The following is a 20,300-nucleotide window of genomic DNA, read 5'->3' as shown; positions in this document are numbered from 1 at the left end:
TCTGGTGACTGCGGTGGTGGTGCTGCGGTAGCATTGTCGCCTCACAGTAAGATGTTGTCCTGTTCGATTCTCAGCTAGAGCATCTTCTGTGTGGAGACATGCATGAATGGGCGTACCTTCGTTGAAGGTTGTGCATCAGGGCTGGCAACTCGGCACTTAAAAATCTACTGCCAATCATTAGTGGACGGAGTTCCACTGTGGCGACCCCTAACTGGGAAAAGCCAAAAGACACAACAACAACCATTGCTCTGGTGAGTATACAATGATGTTTTGGTAAAAGTTGTGTGTGTGTGTGTGTGTGTGTGTGTGTGTGTGTGTGTGTGTGTGTGTGTGTGTGTGTGTGTGTGTGTGTGTGTGTTTCAAATGTTTAAGAAATTTATTCTTACAGACAAATGGATTTTAACTTGACCTGCTGGAAGCTTGAATTGGCATCTCCGAGATAAGTTTAATTTCAAACCATTTAACCAATGCATGCCATTGTACATAAGAAAACAAGAACATGGTAAATGCTATTTAACCTGAAAGTTCTTACTTGAATTGTCATTCATGTATTCAAAAAATGATAATGCTCATATGGTAGGCATGTGTGAGCACAACTCGTATATTTTTCTGAGTAGGTTAGGGTTGAGACTTGGCAGCTGACAATGTCATTGTGATGACTGATGGCATCAGTAAGATAGGACTGACAGGATCAGTGAGATGTATGTGTCAGTCTTGGGGCTGCTTTGCTAAACTACTGATGAACTAGCTGTATGAATACAATAAAACAAAGTACAGGAAGAGAATACAAGAAGAAGGATGTTGCAAATCTTTGCTAATGTACTGCTACTTTTAATTGCATATGAGGGGAGGCTGCTGCCACCTAAACCCCCCACCTGCTTGGTTTGTCTTTTTCAATAATTGATCAAATTTTCTGCTAGTGAGAGAGAGATTAAGTGGTGCAACAGCCCCCTCCTCCCCCCACACACATATAAGTCATATATTCAGCAGTTGACTACACTGCAAGAAAATGTTAAGACTAAAGGAACTCCATTCCTAATTTCTGCTGCTGTTTACAACATGTGACGGGAGGCTGCCATGCCCCCCAACCCCCCACAAATTTAAGTAGTCAGATTAAAAATGTTTTCAACTAGCAAGTGTTAAGGGGCTGCTGTTATGTACTGTAGCAACAGTAGTCATTAGGTTTCAAGATAATGCAATGCTATTAAAAAAGTTCACCATAAGGACTATTTTATGAAATAAAAATAAGTAAGTAAAAGAAAACCTTATAAAATGGACACAAACATTTAATAGTAAAGTACTGCATGTATATAGTGGGATAAAGCCCTGAACATGACCCAAATGACCTGAGTTCAGTTAGTGCCTTGGATACCTTCTGGAACTGATAATAGGGGAGCTTTTTGTCTGCTCATATCTACTAGTGGTGGGAATGAGGCTGAGTGGGAAGGTGCATATGTATCTCCCGATAGATTATCCAGTAGAGACCAGAAACAAGGGAGCAACAGTGCAGTCATGTAACATGGCCTTTGTATATGTCACTTGCAGTTTCAATGAACACATTGTATGCCCTCTTCTAGAACCAGTAGTGCACATCGCAAGGGGTTAAATATAGGGTCATGCCATTGTAAAGCCAAACCTTCTGTAATCGGCAAGTGCTGTCTGTTGAATTCAGTCTCCTCTTGTGGTTGTCCATAGTAATGAGCTTGCGGGGGATGCTGTTAACCCAGGCTTGCGTGGGCAGTCTAATTTCCCAATAATTAGTGGTACTTGTACTGTGGCACCAAGGATAGCCACTTTTTTACATATGGAAAGACTATAAAGTCAATCAACCTTAGATAGGAGAGTGTCCTGCTGGGGAGAAAAATACATTACATTTGTCACCAAAGCCATTAGAGGTAAATGTGGTAAAAATAGAATAGTTGCATGTCAGTTGCATTCCATGAGTATTTTTATTTATTTATTTATTTAATCATTTATTTATTTTTTTAGTGAGAGAAATAAATGTGTGAAGTTCAAAGAGATTTGCTTTCTGTGTTTTTTTTTCAATATGTGTTAAATGTTTCTTTATTAGATAGTTTTACTGCAGCTCATATGTTGTAGTTCTTAAATTGTAGTTTCATACCTCTAAAAGCAGCATGGCTATACTCTCACGTTTATGTACAGATAGACTTAAGTTCTCTGAGAATAGTGTTGAATAGATATGAGCAGACTTACGTTAGTTTGCATTTGCATATAGGTTCATAGGTTCATAGATGTGTACTAGGCTAATGGCCATGGAGTCTTTACAAGCCTAGCCCATATGTTAGAAAGTACTCTCCAAAACAACTGCTGTTCATACATCCCAAAGAAAAAATTGTCCTTGTAGATTTCACTGGGATTTTTTTTTCCAGCACTGTCATCAGTTACATTTTTCTAGGTGATTTTGTCCTTCCATCTACACGAGTTAGGCCTTCCTGGTAGGAGAGTAAGAGACAACCATATTGGGCTGTCATCTAGGAAGACACGGAGGGAGATTGTACTCTTGCTGGCATCTGTTGGCAAAAAGGCATTTCTATTTCAGATCCTAACCCATCTCCTGGTGGCTGATTGGAATATTTTATATATATATATATATATATATATATATATATATATATATATATATATATCTATATGATCCCGTGTATTCTGGTCACCCCCGTTACATAAATATACCATCTCTGAGATCGCACTATATTCTGGTAACAGAAAATGACAGAATACGGACATCCGTACAGCGCAGAACAGGAATATTTCCTGTTACTGAAATGTAGTGTGGTCTCGGAGTTGGCATATTTAAGTAGGGGGGTTTGGGGGGGCACAGCCCCCCACATGAAGGGTGCAGGTGGGCTTGCCCCCCTGCTACAAATAGCTTATTTTTTTTTGGATTGGATTTTTTTGGATTAGGTTTTTTTATTTACTTTTACATTGTCGAACATTTAAATGTTCGATGATATGGTCTCGATCATATCAGTGTCGAACATTTGAATGTTTGATGATGTAAAGGTAACCCATATGTATGTGTATGTATATATATATATATATATATATATATATATATATATATATATATATATATAGATTCACTTTGGAATCTCAAAATACTGAAATGTCGAATTTCAGTATCTCGAGAACAAACTGTTGAATCTGCAGATGCGCGAAACTGCAGAATATCGATCCCGGAAATGTTGAACCCGCAGTACTGATGGCGCGTTAGGTGAGTGTGTTCTTTTTTAAGGGTTTTGGGGAGGGTTTGTGTGTTTGTGAGTGTGTTGGGGAGTGTTAGGTGTGGGTTAGGGTATGTAGGTGAGAATGTGAATGTGTCAATGTTGTGAGTGGTGGTGTTTGTATCTGTGTGATGTGTGTGTGAGGGGGTGTGGAATGTATGTTGGCGGGTTTTGTGTGTGTTGGTGTTTAGTGTGACCTCGGAGTTAGTATATATTAGTAGGGGGGTTGTGGGGAGGCACAGCATATAGTAAGGGTAGGTCTGTGTGTTTGTTTGGATGTGTGCATGTGTGTTGCATTTCTTTTTTGATAGTGTCGGAAGGTATGTGTATTTGTATTTGTATGTTTGTGTAATGAATGCTGTGTGTGTTCGAGATTTTGTGTTTTGCAGTTTTGTGGTGTTTCGGTAATATGGATTTTCGGCTTCATGGTCTTGAGATACTGAAATTCGATATTTTAGTATTTTCAGATTATGAAGTGAATATATATATATATATATATATATATATATATATATATATATATATTTATGGGTTACCTTGATTTGATCAAAATTTCTAAACTCATTTGATCGAAATTTCATTTGATCGAAAACCAGTATTCAAGGCAAATAACAGGGATTTGTCCCCCTCCCCAAGGTCGTGTGACCCTGGAGTTGGTATATATAATTAGGGGGGTGTGGGGGGTGCACTGTACTTTTTGTGTTATTTTCTTCTTTTAAAGGAAACTAGGTGGGGGGCTTCTACCCCCACACCCCTCCAACTATATATACCAACTCCAGGGTTGCACGACCTTAGGGAGGGGGACAAATCCCTGTTATTTGCCTTGAATACTGGTTTTCGATCAAATGAAGTTTCCTTGGTCGTGTGACCCTGGAGTTGGTATATATAATTAGGGGTGTGTGGGGGGGGGGTGCACTGTACTTTTTGTGTTATTTTCTTCCTTTAAAGGAAACTAGGTGGGGGGCTTCAACCCCCACACCCCTCCAACTATATATACCAACTCTAGGGTTGCACGACCTTAGGGAGGGGGACAAATCCCTGTTATTTGCCTTGAATACTGGTTTTCGATCAAATGAAATTTCGATCAAATTAGTTTAGATCAATTGAAATTTTGATCAAATGAAGGTAACCCAAATATATATATATATATATATATATATATATATATATATATATATATATATATATGTATACACACACACACACACACACACACACATATATATATATATATATATATATATACATATATCTGCAGGTTCTGTTACTTTATTCAGGAGTCTGTAATGCCCTTCTCACATATGTGTGTGTGTGTGTGTGTGTGTGTGTGTGTGTGTGTGTGTGTGTGTGTGTGTGAAAATCTCCCCTGGCTTGGTAATCTCTGTACACGCACTAATGAGGACTACCGCCAGTGACTTGGTAAGGTCTGTACACACAATAATGAGGACTGCCACCAGTGGCTTGGTAAACTCTGTACACACACTAATGAGGACTGCCACCAATGGCTTGGTAAACTCTGTACACACACTAATGAGAACTACCACCAATGGCTTGGTAAGGTCTGTACACACACTAATGATGACTGCCACCAGTGGTTTGGTAAGCTCTCTGTACAGACTAATGAGAACTACCACCCCCTGGCTTGGTAATCTCTGTACACACACTAATGATGACTACCAATAGTGACTTGGTAATCTCTGTACACACACTAATGACGACTACCATCAGTGGTCACGAATAAATGATATTTAAAAGAATTAGGCATATGGCATGTAAGGACAAAAAAGTTTGTTTAAAGAACAAAAAGTGCTCAGAAAAGAACAGGATGTAACACACACCCCACACTGCTGGAACCACCTCAAGTATATGTCAGTGGTGCTTCCTGATCTTATAAAGATTAAAATGCGTAAGTCTGTCATCTTTCTGTATCTTGCAGACCTGTTTAAAGTTGTATCTGATATAGGGCATTGGATGTGTAAACCACTACCTGCAGAATGATTATATTTTCAAAAGAAAAACAACAACAATAATAATAATAGTTTGGTGTCCATCAACTGCATGCTTTTTGTTCAGACCTAAATCATACACCCACATTATTTGACACATCTGAGGTCATAAATGAAATAATGAACACTGTGCACTAGCATTCATGTTCTTGAAGCAAACCCTTACATTGTCCACTTGATTTATCCACTCGAGTATTGACCTTGTCCTTGTTCCTTTTCTGGAACTGGAAGGTTTTCTTCTTATGTGGCTGAAAACATGGATTTACTTCTCCAGGGCTAACATATAATGGAGATGCATTCCATAAAACATTCTGGTCAGGTTAAAATCATAAGGTGTGATTCAGTGGACCTTCAAAACAAAAACTATCATTTGTAGTTATTATTTTTAATTCCTTGAATCAGATTTTAAAATGGTAGCTGTAGTGTCCAGTCTTATGAGCTGTGGTACTGTTTTTAGGCAGTTTTGTCAAATAATCTATTCTTACATTTTGGTTTCAAGGCCATATTTGGGACAGAACTGCATAACTGTATTTTCACTTGCATAGTTCATGAGATGGATCCCTAACATGAATATTCTGAAAAAAATGGGCCACAGATTGAAAATAGCTACAAAAAGTATGGACCCACATTATTTTATTAAATTTCTTCTCAATACAAACATATTAAGCTGAGGATCAAAGTAGTTATTAGTCATCAAGTCCAGTGGACCATTGAGGAGACCAAATTTCCAATTGCCCCAAACCACTGTCTGATGAAGTGACTTGCTCAAGGTCATACAAAAGGCAGAGGGAATCAAACCCTTAACAGCATGAAGTAGCTCCTTAATAGGTCATAGCCTTAATCCTCTGTGCGAGGTACCAGACAGCCCATCAAAACCCGTGCACTGGGAACTGATCCCACTCTGTGACTCTGAGAGTACCAAACCCTAACCTGTGTGTGTGTGTGTGTGTGTGTGTGTGTGTGTGTGTGTGTGTGTGTGTGTGTGTGTGTGTGTGTGTGTGTGTGTGTGTGTGTGTGTGTGTGTGAGTGTGTGTGTGTGTGTGTGTTTGTGTGTTTGTGTGTGTGAGTTTAGAGAGATACCCATGCTAATGTAATATGTTGATAACCAAAGGTCTGGAGCAATCACTATCCCTTCCACAGGTCTGCTGGTAGTACAACATATGTGATTCATAGACACGTTAATTAGGCAATATTAAGGTCTTCCACATTCTAGCCAGTGCTTTCTCTGAACAGTATTTTTCAGAAGTTGACTTACCTGTGGTAGGTAATTTCCATTAGTGGTAGGGTTTTGTCTGCATCCCAGGCTGTGTCATTAATAAGTTTACTGAAGGTTGTCTCTGGTACTAGGGTTGGTGATGTTCCTAAAGTATATGTGATGTAAAACAGCCCTCTTCTTGCCTCTGTTCAGCAGCCTTAACCCTTTAAGTAATGTTATTGATATATCCAAAATACTAGCGACATTACTTAGGCATCCCACCCCTGCTGTGTACCTTTAACCATGCCCATAGCACTTGTGAAATTCTGTGCAAACATTCTATTATGCCCAGTACATCTACAGCTGACTTTATGCCTCCAGAATTTAGGCATTGATGTTAGACTAATACACACACACACACACGCACACACACACACACACCTGCACCAACATACTTACACACTCACATAGCTATCAGTGTGTGTGTGTGTGTGTGTGTGTGTGTGTGTGTGTGTGTGTGTGTGTGTGAATCCCCTAAAACCTGTTTTGTAAGCTTTCCTCCAAACAAGACACTGCATTATTATGATGTGTGGTAGAGAAAGAAGCTACCGTTTTTTTGCTAAGATCAAATATCTACTGAAGGTTCATGGCTGACAGCTATGTGTGCATCATGGGAGGGTATGGCATATGTAACATTCCTTTTATGCCATTTATTTCTTAGACCTGACCACAAGTTATGCACTATTCTGATTCACACCCACTTCCCCATATCATCGTCCACACAGGATCTAACATTCTTTCCCAGCAATTGAAAGACGATGGCTTTAAATTCCCCTATCCACTATGGTAAGACTGTCCTTCAACATCTTCATAAAACCAAATCACTTCTGTGCCTCATTTATGACATTTAAAGATGTTTTTCTCTCTTAGCAGGAAATGTTTGTAGTAAAAGTGGCTCTGATTGTGAAAGTATGGTATTACATATACCTAAACTGCTTCAACTGCTTTGTAGCAGCAAGTTTGAAATTGTACTACAGCAGCGATTCTTAGTATATAGAGATAGGTCATTCAATTTTATAGCACAAGTCAGACTCATTGGGTTTTCTTTAAAAGTGCTTATAAACATTAATGAAGCAAAATGCAATATTTTGTCAGATATGGTGTAAAGTGCTTTATGCATGAACTGTTTATTGGAACTAATTATTATAGCAATAACCCATGGCTGGGTGTACGTAATGCTGGATTTAACCACGGCTGGTTGCCAACTATGGGCAAATCCAGCATTATCCACACCCAGCCATTGGTTATTGCTGTTATACAATGACATTATTTAAGAAAAAAGTTACTTACTTTTCTTAAATAATATCTTACTATAATGGTGCTGTGGTGTTCTGTTTTTTCCTCGTATCATAGGGCTTTTTTGATGTACTGAGCATACATATGGGACTTATGTTCCCATGCTTAAGCAGTACATCAGTGCTTTGGAAAGGAAGCAGTGGAGAAAGGAAGATCTCTGTTCCTTTTTTTTTTTTTTTTTTTTTTTTAATTAAAAAAAAAAAAAAAAAAAAAATTGAAATCCAGAACCATTCAAACGTACGAAAGAAACAGGCAGAGAAAATACAAGGATAACCAGGTATGTTTCTTTGGTTTTGATAACATATCTGATTTTCCTTGCATTTTCTCTGTCCCATGTTTCTTGTACCTGTCTGGATTTCAAAGTTTATTTCATTTTCTTTAATTAAGAAAACTAGAAAGCTCCATATCATATATTAATAGTGAAAGTCCAGATAACTAGACATTTGTCTATTCGTATATGGTCAATTTTACAATGGGCATGCTGGTTGGGCATACCAATCAGCATGCATGTTTTTGAATGTTAATAGCCAGTCATTGAATAATAAAAAATAATCTACAACTGGGTGTGAATAAATCCTGAGCTACGCCCAGCTGGTGTGGTTTGATCATGAGGGTAAAGCCAGAGTGATTAAACAAAGCCAACCGTGGGTAAATCCTGATATATACACAGACGGGAGTAAATTATTGCTATTATACAATGACATTATTTAAGAAAGAAATTGCTTACATTCCTTGAATAATGTCTTTTGTATAACATCACTTCAGTCTTCTTCCATGTTGTCTGCTGTAGGCTGATACTGTGTATGCATATGGGACTTGCATTCCCATAGTTTCACAGTACATCAGGGTGGTACAGGTTTTGTATAACATCACTTCAGTCTTCTTCCATGTTGTTTGCTGTAGGCTGATGTACTGTGTATGCATATGGGACTTACATTCCCATAGTTTCACAGTACATCAGGGTAGTACAGGAGAAGCAACAAAGAAAAAACTATCTCTGTTGCTGTTTTTTTTCCCAGTTCAAAAAAATGGAGTTTTTACTAGGGAGAGAACAGAACTACAAGGAGAATCAGGCATGATTCTGCTTCTTTAGTTTTGCAGAGTGCACATGCTTTTTCTACTATTTTGCTCTGTCCCCCAGCAAATACCAACAGAAAGTCTGGCCTGTCAGTGTTCAGTAGCTGGACATTTTTCTGTCGCTATGCTCAGTTTACAATGGGTACGCAACCTGAGCTGCCCAGTCAGCATGTAGGTTTTGGAATACTAATGACTTCTTACTGTATAATCAACAGCATTGTATTCTGCTGAGATTGCAGGGTGCATATACAAAGCACAATGCTACCTATGCATATACAGTGTCTGCAGATGCAACATTGTCACATGTCATGATGTAGACAGTTTGTGTCAAAAAAGTACCCAGAGGCCTAAATCCTCCCAAATCACACACAGAAACAGACACACACAGACACACACATATGCGCACACATACACATGCACACACACACACACACACACACACACACACACACACACACACACACACACACACACACACACACACACACACACATGTTAATTCATTATAAAATATAGAAACAAGGAAAACAGGTTTACGGAACATTTGGGGTCACATAACTTTATTTTTATATCAGACCATTAAGACGTATAATTGATCTCAGTTCTATCTGGTTAGTATAGTGTAGCCTAATATTCTCTATCGGGCTGTTATATGCTGCTGTATTGCATTCTGCACGTGTTAAGATTTTTTTTTAGAAATAAGAATATTTCATTCTTTTTGCTATTTTTTTATGCAATAAGGTGCATTGCATCATTACCAGTAATGCTTGATTTTTCAAATATCATTTAATATATTTTCATTTGCATCTTAAAAGTGTAATTAATTTGTATACTGACTACATGTACAAAAAATTATATTTAGGATAAATATTAAATACATAAGAAAGTCAGTACCTAGTGCATACTGAAGTGAAGGGTAAGAAATTATTGCTGTTTTTCTGTATACTTACTTTTATTTTCATAAATAATATTTTTTATTTACAACTAATATTTATTTTTTACCTTTTTGTGATTATTTATTTTCACTAATAACTTCTTCCAATTACATACTGTAATGACTGTTTCCAATGACAAATCAAATAGGTCATCTAAGACACGAATGCTTCATCTTATTCAGTGAAGCTCTATGTGCCAGTTTTTAAATGCATTTTTCCTTCTACATTTGGTAGGATAAAGAAATATTTCACTGTATGTAAAACTGATGAATTTTGTGATTGAGATACATTTAAGCATATAAAGATGTCATTTGTCTAAATTAATATGCAATAAGTCAGGATGAAAAAGCAACACCTTAGTCAGAAGTCAAGTGCCCATTAGAATGTATAAATGTTGAATGTGAATTATCCATACCACTGTGCACTGCAAAAATTAATTTCAGGTTGCTGTCTGAAAATGAACAATTTAATAACACTCAAATTTCCAAAATGTAGTCTCTGCTTCATATATATTGAAAGTAGGATTATGTAGACCTAGCATGCTCTGTGTTAAATGTTTGCAGAAAATGCTAGAAGAAATCATAATGAGGGACTCCATAGTTCAATTATAAAGCACTATGTATATCACAGCTGACCTAGGTTCAGTTAGTAGCCCAGGTTCTAGAGAATCTGAGCAGGTTAGGGTAACAGTGACTGGGTCACCAATATTGATCACAGGGCTTGAAGTGTATTCCACTGCAGGAGTGGCACCTGTGGTTCAGAGCACAGGTGTATACTCCATGTGAAAAGGCAAGACATGAATGCATGACTGTATCAAAGGTAGCATAGCTCTCCAGCTAGCAATTGCAGGTGTGTGGATCCATGCACCCATGTATTAGTAAGAGGAATGATTAGGAACAGAAGAAAGCCTCACAGGTCTCAGATGAGTGATAGCCTTCAAACCCAGACTATAGTTTTCCATACCCGGAGTCTTCAAATACCAGCAACTGGAGGTAGTGATTGGATCATGAGAATGAGGACTTGAAGGTGACAAAGAGACGGGAGTGAACAAAAAGAGCATAAAGAATACGAGAAAACAAAAATGCACAGAATAGTACATTCCTGATAAGTGTGCTCTAACCCATAAGTCAAGCAGTCCGTGTTTGAACATACACATGATTTAAACTCCTTATAAAAAATGAAAGTATAAACTTTTTATAAAATTGAATAAATACCCTAAATTGTAACACGGAAATCATTTTTTCTTTTCTTTTTCTCAGACTTAATCTGTGAAGTGATCAGTCTGTTCATAATTTCTTGCCAGCCCTAGGAATAATTGTGAATACATCATTGCATACAGTTTAACTTTGCAATACTTCAGTTTATTATGTTTAGTGCACAACACATTTCTTCATTTTGCAGTATGTGACAGATCATGCTACCACTCAGGAGACTGAAACATAGCTGTACAGTTTCACCTTGAAGTATTTATTTACTATAACTATATTTATATTCATATATTAATATTTATATTTATTTTTAGGGATTCCAAGGCAAGACAGGACCTCCAGGCCCAGGTGGAGTTGTTGGCCCACAGGTAAAGGAAACAGTTTGAATTATTTTATTTATTTCATTCTTAAACAGATCATGCAAGGAAATATGAAATTAAGTTATCTTTTGTTCTCTTTTTCCCCAGTGATACACAATATAGTAGAAGGTATACAGCAGGTATTAATGACTATTTTTCTCACTTGGGCAGTTTTATTTTCATTCACAGTTTCACAGTATTGCCCCTATGAATAATTAGAGTGGTGCTGTTTTTCTGTAACTGTCACATGTCCTACCAACACAGTGTATGTTTTCCCTTTAATGGGACTGAATGGAACGGAGCTAAAGCTGTAACTATTGTGTTGAAAACACTTGAAAACATATTTGTTCTATCCTGTCACCACACTAGTAGACAAGATCTGGAACCAGTGTACTATGTGTTATTACCACTTCCATGTATGCAACAGCTGTCCCATGAGTCACTAGGACTGCAGCAGCTCTTCTCATACCTCCTGTATCCATGGCAACAGCACATTCATCTCTGCTACTGTGACCAAGCAACTTTAACAAGCATCGATCCTACACGCTGTTTGCTATGACATTTACAGCATCATAAGAATGGTGATTCTGACAATACCTACTTTGTATTACTTGACTAAGCCCCTATTTATGATTGTGACTTTTTGTTTGCTTAGGTGTTACAATGTGAGGTCACTCTAGCATTTGTGAGACTAACTTGGTGCTAAATTTATTCTGTGTGTAGTAGAACACCATCACTAAAGAAAATTAAAATATAGAACAGTGTACCAGAATTTATGCAAAAAAAAAAAAGTTTATATAATTCTAGCTAGTATATATACACATCAAATACACCAATTAACACAACAGGAATTATTTATTTTGCTGCTAATCTGAAAACACAAGCTTTGGAGATAAAGTATAGCTTATGAACTATATGGTGTTTAGTACTTCAGTATGTAATGTATGAAAGCAAATTAACTGCACCTTCCACTGCTCTATACTTTTATAGGCAGATATGTATGTCCCTTTCGTTGTGAGCTTATTTCATCTTAATCTTATTCCTTGGAGTGCCCACGAAGATAAATGTATGCATATTTAAGTAAACCCTTGCGACTGCAGCTGCTGTGAGCCCTTTTGTCAGTTAGTCTGCTTAATGCTCTGTAATTGTCTGTAGAGATACCACGTTTTGTCCCAAACTAGTACCGTTGTTATCTTTTGTAAGTTCCTGTGTGCACTTAGACGTAAGGAGGAAAACTTTGCTGTAGATGTTAATCAACACAGCAATTCTTTAACAGTATGATAGAAGCTGAATTCTTTTATTAGGACCTGAAGTATTTAGTCTTAACAGAATGTTAGCTACTAAAATAATTTTAATTATTGGATATCTCCTTTTTTTAAACATCATATTTCAGTATTGAAAGTAGTTTTACTTTATAGCTCTCTTACTGTTGCGATGAATATTCATTTGTGCACGCATATTGGCAGTTATTAGGTATCGAATAAACGCATTCATTTTGTAGCTACATTTCCTCATGGCCTAGCTACCTGTATTCAGATCATTCACAGTTTTATACTAGTAGCCATGTGTATTCATTTTTTGGTGCTGAATGGCACACACACACTGTTTCACATCACTTGTATTCAAAAATAAATGCACACAGCTATAAGGACACAACATCATTCCTCCTTTTTTCTGCCGTGTGTTGAAATATTAATTGATATTATACCTCATATTCCTCCTATGATTTTGACATTAGATGGTCCGTGTTAGGAGTGGGAGAACCACTCAGTCAAAACTCTGGCAATTCAAAATAAAGACCAAAAATAAAATGGTCCTTTGAATTGCATTTCTGTCAGATTTCCTTAGAGAATTTTGTTGCATGAAACCTTGTTGAAATGCAAATACTGACATTTTCTTCAAATGTTGACAACATGGTTAATTTTCATGCTTGAAAGGCTTACTTATGCTGTACTTACAGTAAAGGTATATGGGGAAGGATTTATGCAATATCACTGCACATCTACTGTATAAAAATGTGGTTTACAAAATTTAAACATTGTAAATTCCTCTAGTTTTGCAGCATTAATGGTTTAAATTATTGTTAATGTGTTCTCAACCTATGTAATAATTACACTTCTAAATTACTTCTCATTACTGTACTTGCAAAATATATTATTCTTAAACATGATTGTCACATAAAGTTCATCTTCAAAAATCATTTTGTGGTATCAACACTAATGCAGATATAATGGATAAACTATCAATCTGTCATATCTGCAAATGCCATTTCTTAGTACTTATGTATTATATTTGTTACTACTAGATAGAAAATGGATAGCAATAGAAGAATTTAAACTCAGAAAAATTGCCCCCCGCTAAAATAATCCATGTCGAATTTTTCTTGTGCTTATACCGCTGACGTTTTTTTTCTTTTTCTTGTTAATTCATGGTCTGTTTTGTGCTGAGTTTATGAAAAGTCATGTGCCACTTTTATTTATTTTAGGGTCCAACTGGAGAAACTGGTCCCATTGGAGAGAGAGGGCATCCAGGACCTCCTGGACCACCAGGAGAACAAGGTCTTCCCGGCGCTGCTGGAAAAGAAGGTGCAAAGGTACAGTGTTCTGGCTTCCAGACCTTGAATGTTTTATAAAGATAGGTCATTAGATTCATGCAGTCAGTCATTACATCACCACAGCTGAGTATTTGGTACCATGTCCATATTTTAGGCAAATATGTAAATGTGAGCCAGCCGATGGGCTGGTTTCTTGTCCAGGATTGGTTGTCTGCCTTAGTTCCACTGAGTGCTGCAATAAGCTTAGGCTCTTCTGTCTCTCAGAGTAGCATACATTAAGTATCAGAAAGTTAATTAAAGAATGCAGATGTAAAAAAAAGTAACCGTATTTTCTTTCATATTCAATTAGTGACATGAGATATTGGCTGTCAATAGCACAGAGTGTAAAATAAAACAAGAGTACTAATTGTAAGAACAGTAGTTACGCTTGTAAGATGGGGGTTGTGAGATGTGAAGAAGTGCTGATATGGAACTGACCAGTCCTGGTCAATAAAGAAGTTTCATATGATCTGAGTGGTTGAATGGGCAAATAGCTTTACTTTAAAGAGTAATGGTTCAGGAGGTTTTGCAGCTTTACCACAGTGCTCAGTATATACCTTCCTATATGCAAAATGAGTGGTCTAAAGTAAAACTGCCATCATCTGTTAGCAGCTTGAGGAATGGAAGTAAACATGGATCTGCATTTCTGTACATATGTGTCTGTAGTGAACCAGACTAAAATTCTTATTGCCATTAGAGTGACCAAGTATGTTTTTTAGTATTTTTACAACTTTTTTACCAATGACTGCTGACCATCATACCCTTGCTTGGACACTCAACCCATTTGTTCCTTTCACTGGGCAATAGGCATCTAGCAAAGCAGCCTTCCATGGTGGTTTAAAACTTCTTCTATTTTATCCCCACCCCTAACCTTTTGTACACCCAGTGCGATGCTGGCAAAGGGGATTGAAATGGGCTGTCTGCTGAGGATGTTTCTTCACTTCCTCAAGGGCATTCACTCCAAGCAGCCCTGCCTCTCATCACCTCAACATGAGTGGTGCTATCTTTGGACTCCCCCAATGTGATCACATCACCCTGCCTTACCTCACCCTGGAGAAGTTAGGAGATCTTGCCCCTTCACTCACCCCACTTCCCTTCCTGGATCCTCCAGTGCTGGCACTGTTAATCAAATCCTAATTGTCCTGGTCACGTCAGCATTTCATCTCTCTGTGCAATGGAATTAGGCTTGTTTTTTGAGGATTTTAAGACACAGTCGGGGATTGTTACAACATTTATCCAACTCGTGAGCACACATCAAGTGGAAAAAGATCCATATATTTAAAAGGACTCCTTTTAGAAACATGCCTTAAATTCCAGTAGATCACTCTGCTTATACAAAAGAATTGGCACTCTCTCTGATGGTATATCAGCCCTGCACACTATTTTTTTCACACGTATATGTCAGTTTCCAAGTAGAAGCTGATGTACTGTTGCCTTTCCTTACAATGCAGATTTGTAGTCCATTTTCTGTACCACAACTTGTTATGTGACTCACACCTTAAATTTAACTATGGAAAAATACGATCATCTCATGGTTTTGTATCTCAGTCTGTTATGCCCTTACTGTACTTCAGGAAATTTTCAGTAACAGTAGTTAGGCTTCCAGATGGTAAAGGTAGTATGGTGTGTGATAGTACATCTGATTCATCTCATAGAGGACTTTCATAATGTAAACTTTCCATGAAACAATAACAAGAAGTCTAGGATGGGATGCTGTGTGGTTTGATAAGTCCTAATAGAGTTAAGAAATGGTAGAGATGGGTCCATGTCATAGAGGGTGGGACCTTATTGTACCACAAATTATATGATTTCAGTTAGTGAGCATAGTTCTGGAGAAGCGAACTAGGGAAGAATAAGACAAGACAGTGTATTCTGGATTGAATGTTCCAGGAGAAGTTATTGGCAGAATGCTGGCACAAGAGCTCCACGTCTGGGAAGCTCAAGTACAACACCTTCGTTAGCATAGTACTGAGGGGGCACAAGCTTACTGTGTAATGACCATGCAGTCTAAGAGGGTATAGCAGGTGCACAGAAATGTGTATGCCCACTGGATCCAGAGAAGCAGTGCTTTGCACTGTTGTTTCTGGGCAACAGGAAAGGGTTGTTAGCAGGCTATGATGAGTCTCTTAGGCTCCACTGATTTATGGCAATTGCTGTTTTCAATTCATATTTTCATTTCCTGATGTCCTTTGATGTTAGCAGTTTGAAAAAATGAATGAGAAAATTAGAAAAAGAGATGTCATGATCTCAAAAAGCTGGGAGCAAAATAAATGATATAGAAAATATTTTAAAGCATAGTAGCTAATGGTTAATTAATAGCCCAATGAGATTTGCAGCCATCAAATTGAAGTACGTGTAATACACTGCTACCTAATATGTGAGCTATACTTCAAATAACTTGTATTTCAGTTTCTATTAATGTGTAATAAGAAAAAAAAATTGTCTGATATTTTCTATGTTTCATGTATCCTCACATATGGGCCCAGATCCGATCCATAGGATCTGACTCTGGTGTTAGCAAGCTTGTAGCAACCAAAAAAGCTCTTGGATACTTCCCCTTATGGACAATGCATCTCTCCACATTACCTCAGATCTCTCTTGCGACTTTGCGTGTCAGGTCATATAATTAAAAATTTTTGTCTTCTACAGTCTCCTTTTCCATATATTTAATAGTGTAATTAACCATTTGTATCTCTCCCTTATCGTTTGTAACCCTTCTTTGTAGTAACTGTTTTTTTTTAATTAGGTTACTTTCATTTCTTCTTTCTCTTCCCCACCAGTAACTGTTTTTTTATAGGTTACCCCCCCCTTTACCTTTATAGGTATATCTCACACTATTGTTGTTAGCAGTTCTCCCCTTCTTTTGCTTCTATGTATTAAAAAAAACTTTCTCTTTCTCCCTCCTTTTTTCTCTAAGTATGTGTGTTTGTGTGAGTGGATTTTCTGTCTCTGTCTTCCCTATGTTATGGTGGAGAAACCAGAGAAACCATCTGGTTTCCAAAAATGCACAAAGTGTATTAGCTACTTGCACTCTCTGTGTTTGTACTGCCTTGGCTCCCTTCATTTACAAGAGGATTGCACAATTTGCCACTCCTTTAATCAGTGAGCTTTAGTAGAAAGAAAGAAAAAGCTCGTCTTAAGGGGCATGTTGCCTTCCACCTTTGGGAAGGCTATTTCTGGAGGTAAAGATACATTTAGTATGTCCTCTAAGACAAAATTGGCTGATTCGATCCCAACTTCATCCTTGTCCTCTAAATTTTCAGACAGAGGGAAAAAAGGCACCCTCTTCATGCCAAGAGATACTTCAAAGCCAAAACAGAAAATATCCAAATCTCCCAGTTCTGGGGAGTCTGTTATCTGATCGGACCCCTCGGTACTGAGCTCTACCTTATTGGGACTGACTTCTTCAGCTCTGATACTCTCTAGTAAGGATGGATTGGATCCGATGATGTTAGATCCAACAACTAGCCCATTTAAACCTATTTTGGCTTTACCAAGGACACAGTATTCTCTGTCCTATGATCTGGTTCCATCGAGGGTGCTGTCCCCCTTTTTATCATGACCAAGATCCCCATCTGCCTCATCCTCCCATTTGACCAGGAGCCTTACTGAAGACGAAGTTGCGGAACAGATGGTGCAGAAGATTTTGTGTGTGCAGAGCATCACTAAGTCCCCCTCAACCTCGACCCTTATGGTACCAGGTCTGTCTAAACCATGCACCACCCCTCTTCCTCCTCCTCCTCCAACTTCAAGGCAATCTTCGGAGCTGTGGGATCTAATATGCCCAGTGCCTTTCAGCTCTGATCCGAGGATGTCCACTTCCTTGGATCAAACTTTTGCTTGGAGCTTGTCAGCCTTTTCGGAGCCTTAGAGTTCCCGGAGCCATAGTGAACCTTGCAAACCTCAAGTGCGCTTGAGTCCCAGGTCTTCAGAGCAGTCGATGCACTTCAGGGCTTCAGCAAAGGTGAGCACAGCACCAGTTTCAACCCCAGGTGAACTGTCTTCTTGACTGGAGGAACCCCATCCCAAAATCATGGCTTTTCAGAGCCAGACTCCTCATCCATTCTGAAGCAGTCAGCCTTTGGGGCCTTGGAGAGGGCTTTAGCTGCCACTACATCTAAAAAAATCACCTTCCCCCTAGGTTCTGCTATCCAGTGGGATGCCCTGTGTTCCTCCTCTCACCACCAATTTCCACAGGGACAGTAAAACTTCAAGTGCCAGGATACCCATCCACATACCCCTGACTCTTCTGATACTTCCCCAGACTATCCCACTGAGGAGGTCCCTAGGAAGAGATAATGCAAGAGGAAGCATTTGGACTTCACGGAGGAGTCAACCATGGAAGACACTGACCTTGATGAGGGTGAAGGAGCCTTATGGTCACCCCCTGAAGATGTTTCCTTTAGGGAGATTCTGATACAGAGGGGTTGCTGGCAGTCTGGCAATCCTTCACCTGAGTAGTTGGTGTAGCTGGCTGCCTTTGGTTCCCACCTATCTACTTCCTGGTTGACTCCGCCCACTGATGACCTCATAGGGTTGATCTCACAGTGGGTGTGGGAGACCCCAGAATCCATCGAGCCTGTTCCCTGGAGACCAAGTAAAATTATAACAGCTCCCTCAGACAAAGCCTTCTGGACAAAAGGGGTTGCAGTAGATGCCATAGTTGTAGCAGCAGTGACCAAGACAGAGTTCTCTGATCAGAGTTCAACTATCCATCCTCCTAATAAAAATTCTAGGATGATGGATAGATGTAGGAAGCATTTCTTCTTATCAGTGACCTTTGCCTTGCAGTCGCTGAATTAACCTTCTGCATTTCACCAGGTTGCAAATGGATCTGATCAAAGAGCTCTCAGATACCCTTGAAGGAACAATAGCTGAGGGAGCTAAAGAGAAAGTAGCTTCCCATTTAGGCACCCTACATTCAGTAGCCAACTGCGGTGGTGGTGCTGCGGTAGCGTTATCACCTCACAGTAAGACGTCCTGTTCGATTCTCAGCTAGAGCGTCTTCTGTGTGGAGACATGCATGAATGGGCATACATTCATTGAAGGTTGTGCATCAGAGCTGGCAACTCAGCACGTAAAAATCTACTGCCAATCATTAGCGGACCGGAGTTCCGCTGTGGCGACCCCTAACCGGGAAAAGCCGAAAGACACAACAACATTCAGTAGCCAACTCTTCCATGAGTCTCATCACATTTGTAGCTGAAGAAATGAGCAGACAGATGGGTTATGGCATTTCTATGAGGAGGCATGCCTTGATGCACCTTTGAGATTTTGTGGAACCTTTTAAGTCTTCACTCATTAACACTACATTTGCCGGCACGTCTGTTTTTGGTCCCAAAGTCAAAGATATGCTGTCTATGTGTGACAAAGAAGGTAAGACTCTTTCTGCTGTGGGCATACATTTTTCAGCTCCTCAGAAACCTTATCCCAAGGGTCAGAGAGGCAGCAGAAAAATGTGGTTCAAGAAGTCTCAAGGGTCCCACCAAGATACACGTTAAAGTCAAAGTCTAAGTAAACTTTATGGTCATACAGTTCAACACAGGAAAAAGTGCATATCACTGCATGAATTCAGGCTCATACCATATGATTGACATGGAGAGTTTTCCCCCAGAGGCAGAGGGGGAAACAATAATGGAAGACATCTCCCTCATGGCAGAGGAAGTCCATATAACCAAGGTTCCCAGGAGTCTTTCTTCTGGAATCCTTTTCAGCATTCCTGAAAGGAGGCCCAATTGTTCACCTCTGGAGGCAATCAGGGGTTGACTATCCCTGCACTGGAGAGCCTGGCAAAAGATAGTTTCCAATGTGTGGGTGCAAAGGATAATATACAGGGGTTACCAAATCCCCTTTTCTCAACAACCATATCCCAACAAAAAAAATCCCAGATGTTCCATCTAATCAAGGGATCAGGCAGTCACTCAAATTCAAAAACTGCTAGAAAAAAAGAGTCATCCAAGAGGTCCCCCCGAGATCAGAGAGGATGCAGAACTTACTCAAGGGTTTTTTTGGTGCCAAAGAAAACAAGGGACTGGGGACCAATCCTGGATCTCAGCAGACTGAACAAGTTCATACTTCCTTTTCTGGAACAGGATGATTGGATGTGCTCTATAGATCTGCAGGATGTGTACTATCATATAAAAATGGACAGACACTCCAGAGGATATCTACACTTCTGGCTGGGAGCCAGTCATTTCCAGTTCAGAGCACTGCCCTTTGGTCTCACTATTACCCCAGAGTGTTCACCAAATGCATGGCAGTGGTTGCGGCTTACCTGAGATGACAAGGATTCTGGGTGGTTCCTTATTTAGACGACTGCCTCATAT

General features: G+C 39.0%; 1 protein-coding gene across 7 annotated transcripts in view; it reads left to right on the top strand.

The window, feature by feature from the left end:
* The window catches only part of COL11A1 (collagen type XI alpha 1 chain), a 625,054-nt gene that overhangs the window by 443,377 nt on the left and 161,377 nt on the right, over window positions 1-20,300 (top strand). For all 7 annotated transcript variants that reach the window (XM_044085726.1, XM_044085723.1, XM_044085729.1 and 4 more), the window contains 2 exons: window positions 11,337-11,390; window positions 13,867-13,974. In XM_044085726.1, coding sequence (XP_043941661.1) covers window positions 11,337-11,390; window positions 13,867-13,974 — 162 coding nt within the window. The remainder of the gene's footprint in view (window positions 1-11,336; window positions 11,391-13,866; window positions 13,975-20,300) is intronic.

Source organism: Protopterus annectens, chromosome 10.part0 (assembly GCF_019279795.1).
Source record: "Protopterus annectens isolate FY-2018-M chromosome 10.part0, PAN1.0, whole genome shotgun sequence".
Taxonomy (NCBI): Eukaryota; Metazoa; Chordata; order Ceratodontiformes; family Protopteridae; genus Protopterus; species Protopterus annectens.
Note: the sequence above shows the minus strand (reverse complement) of the source record. Positions and strands in the feature narration are given on the sequence as shown.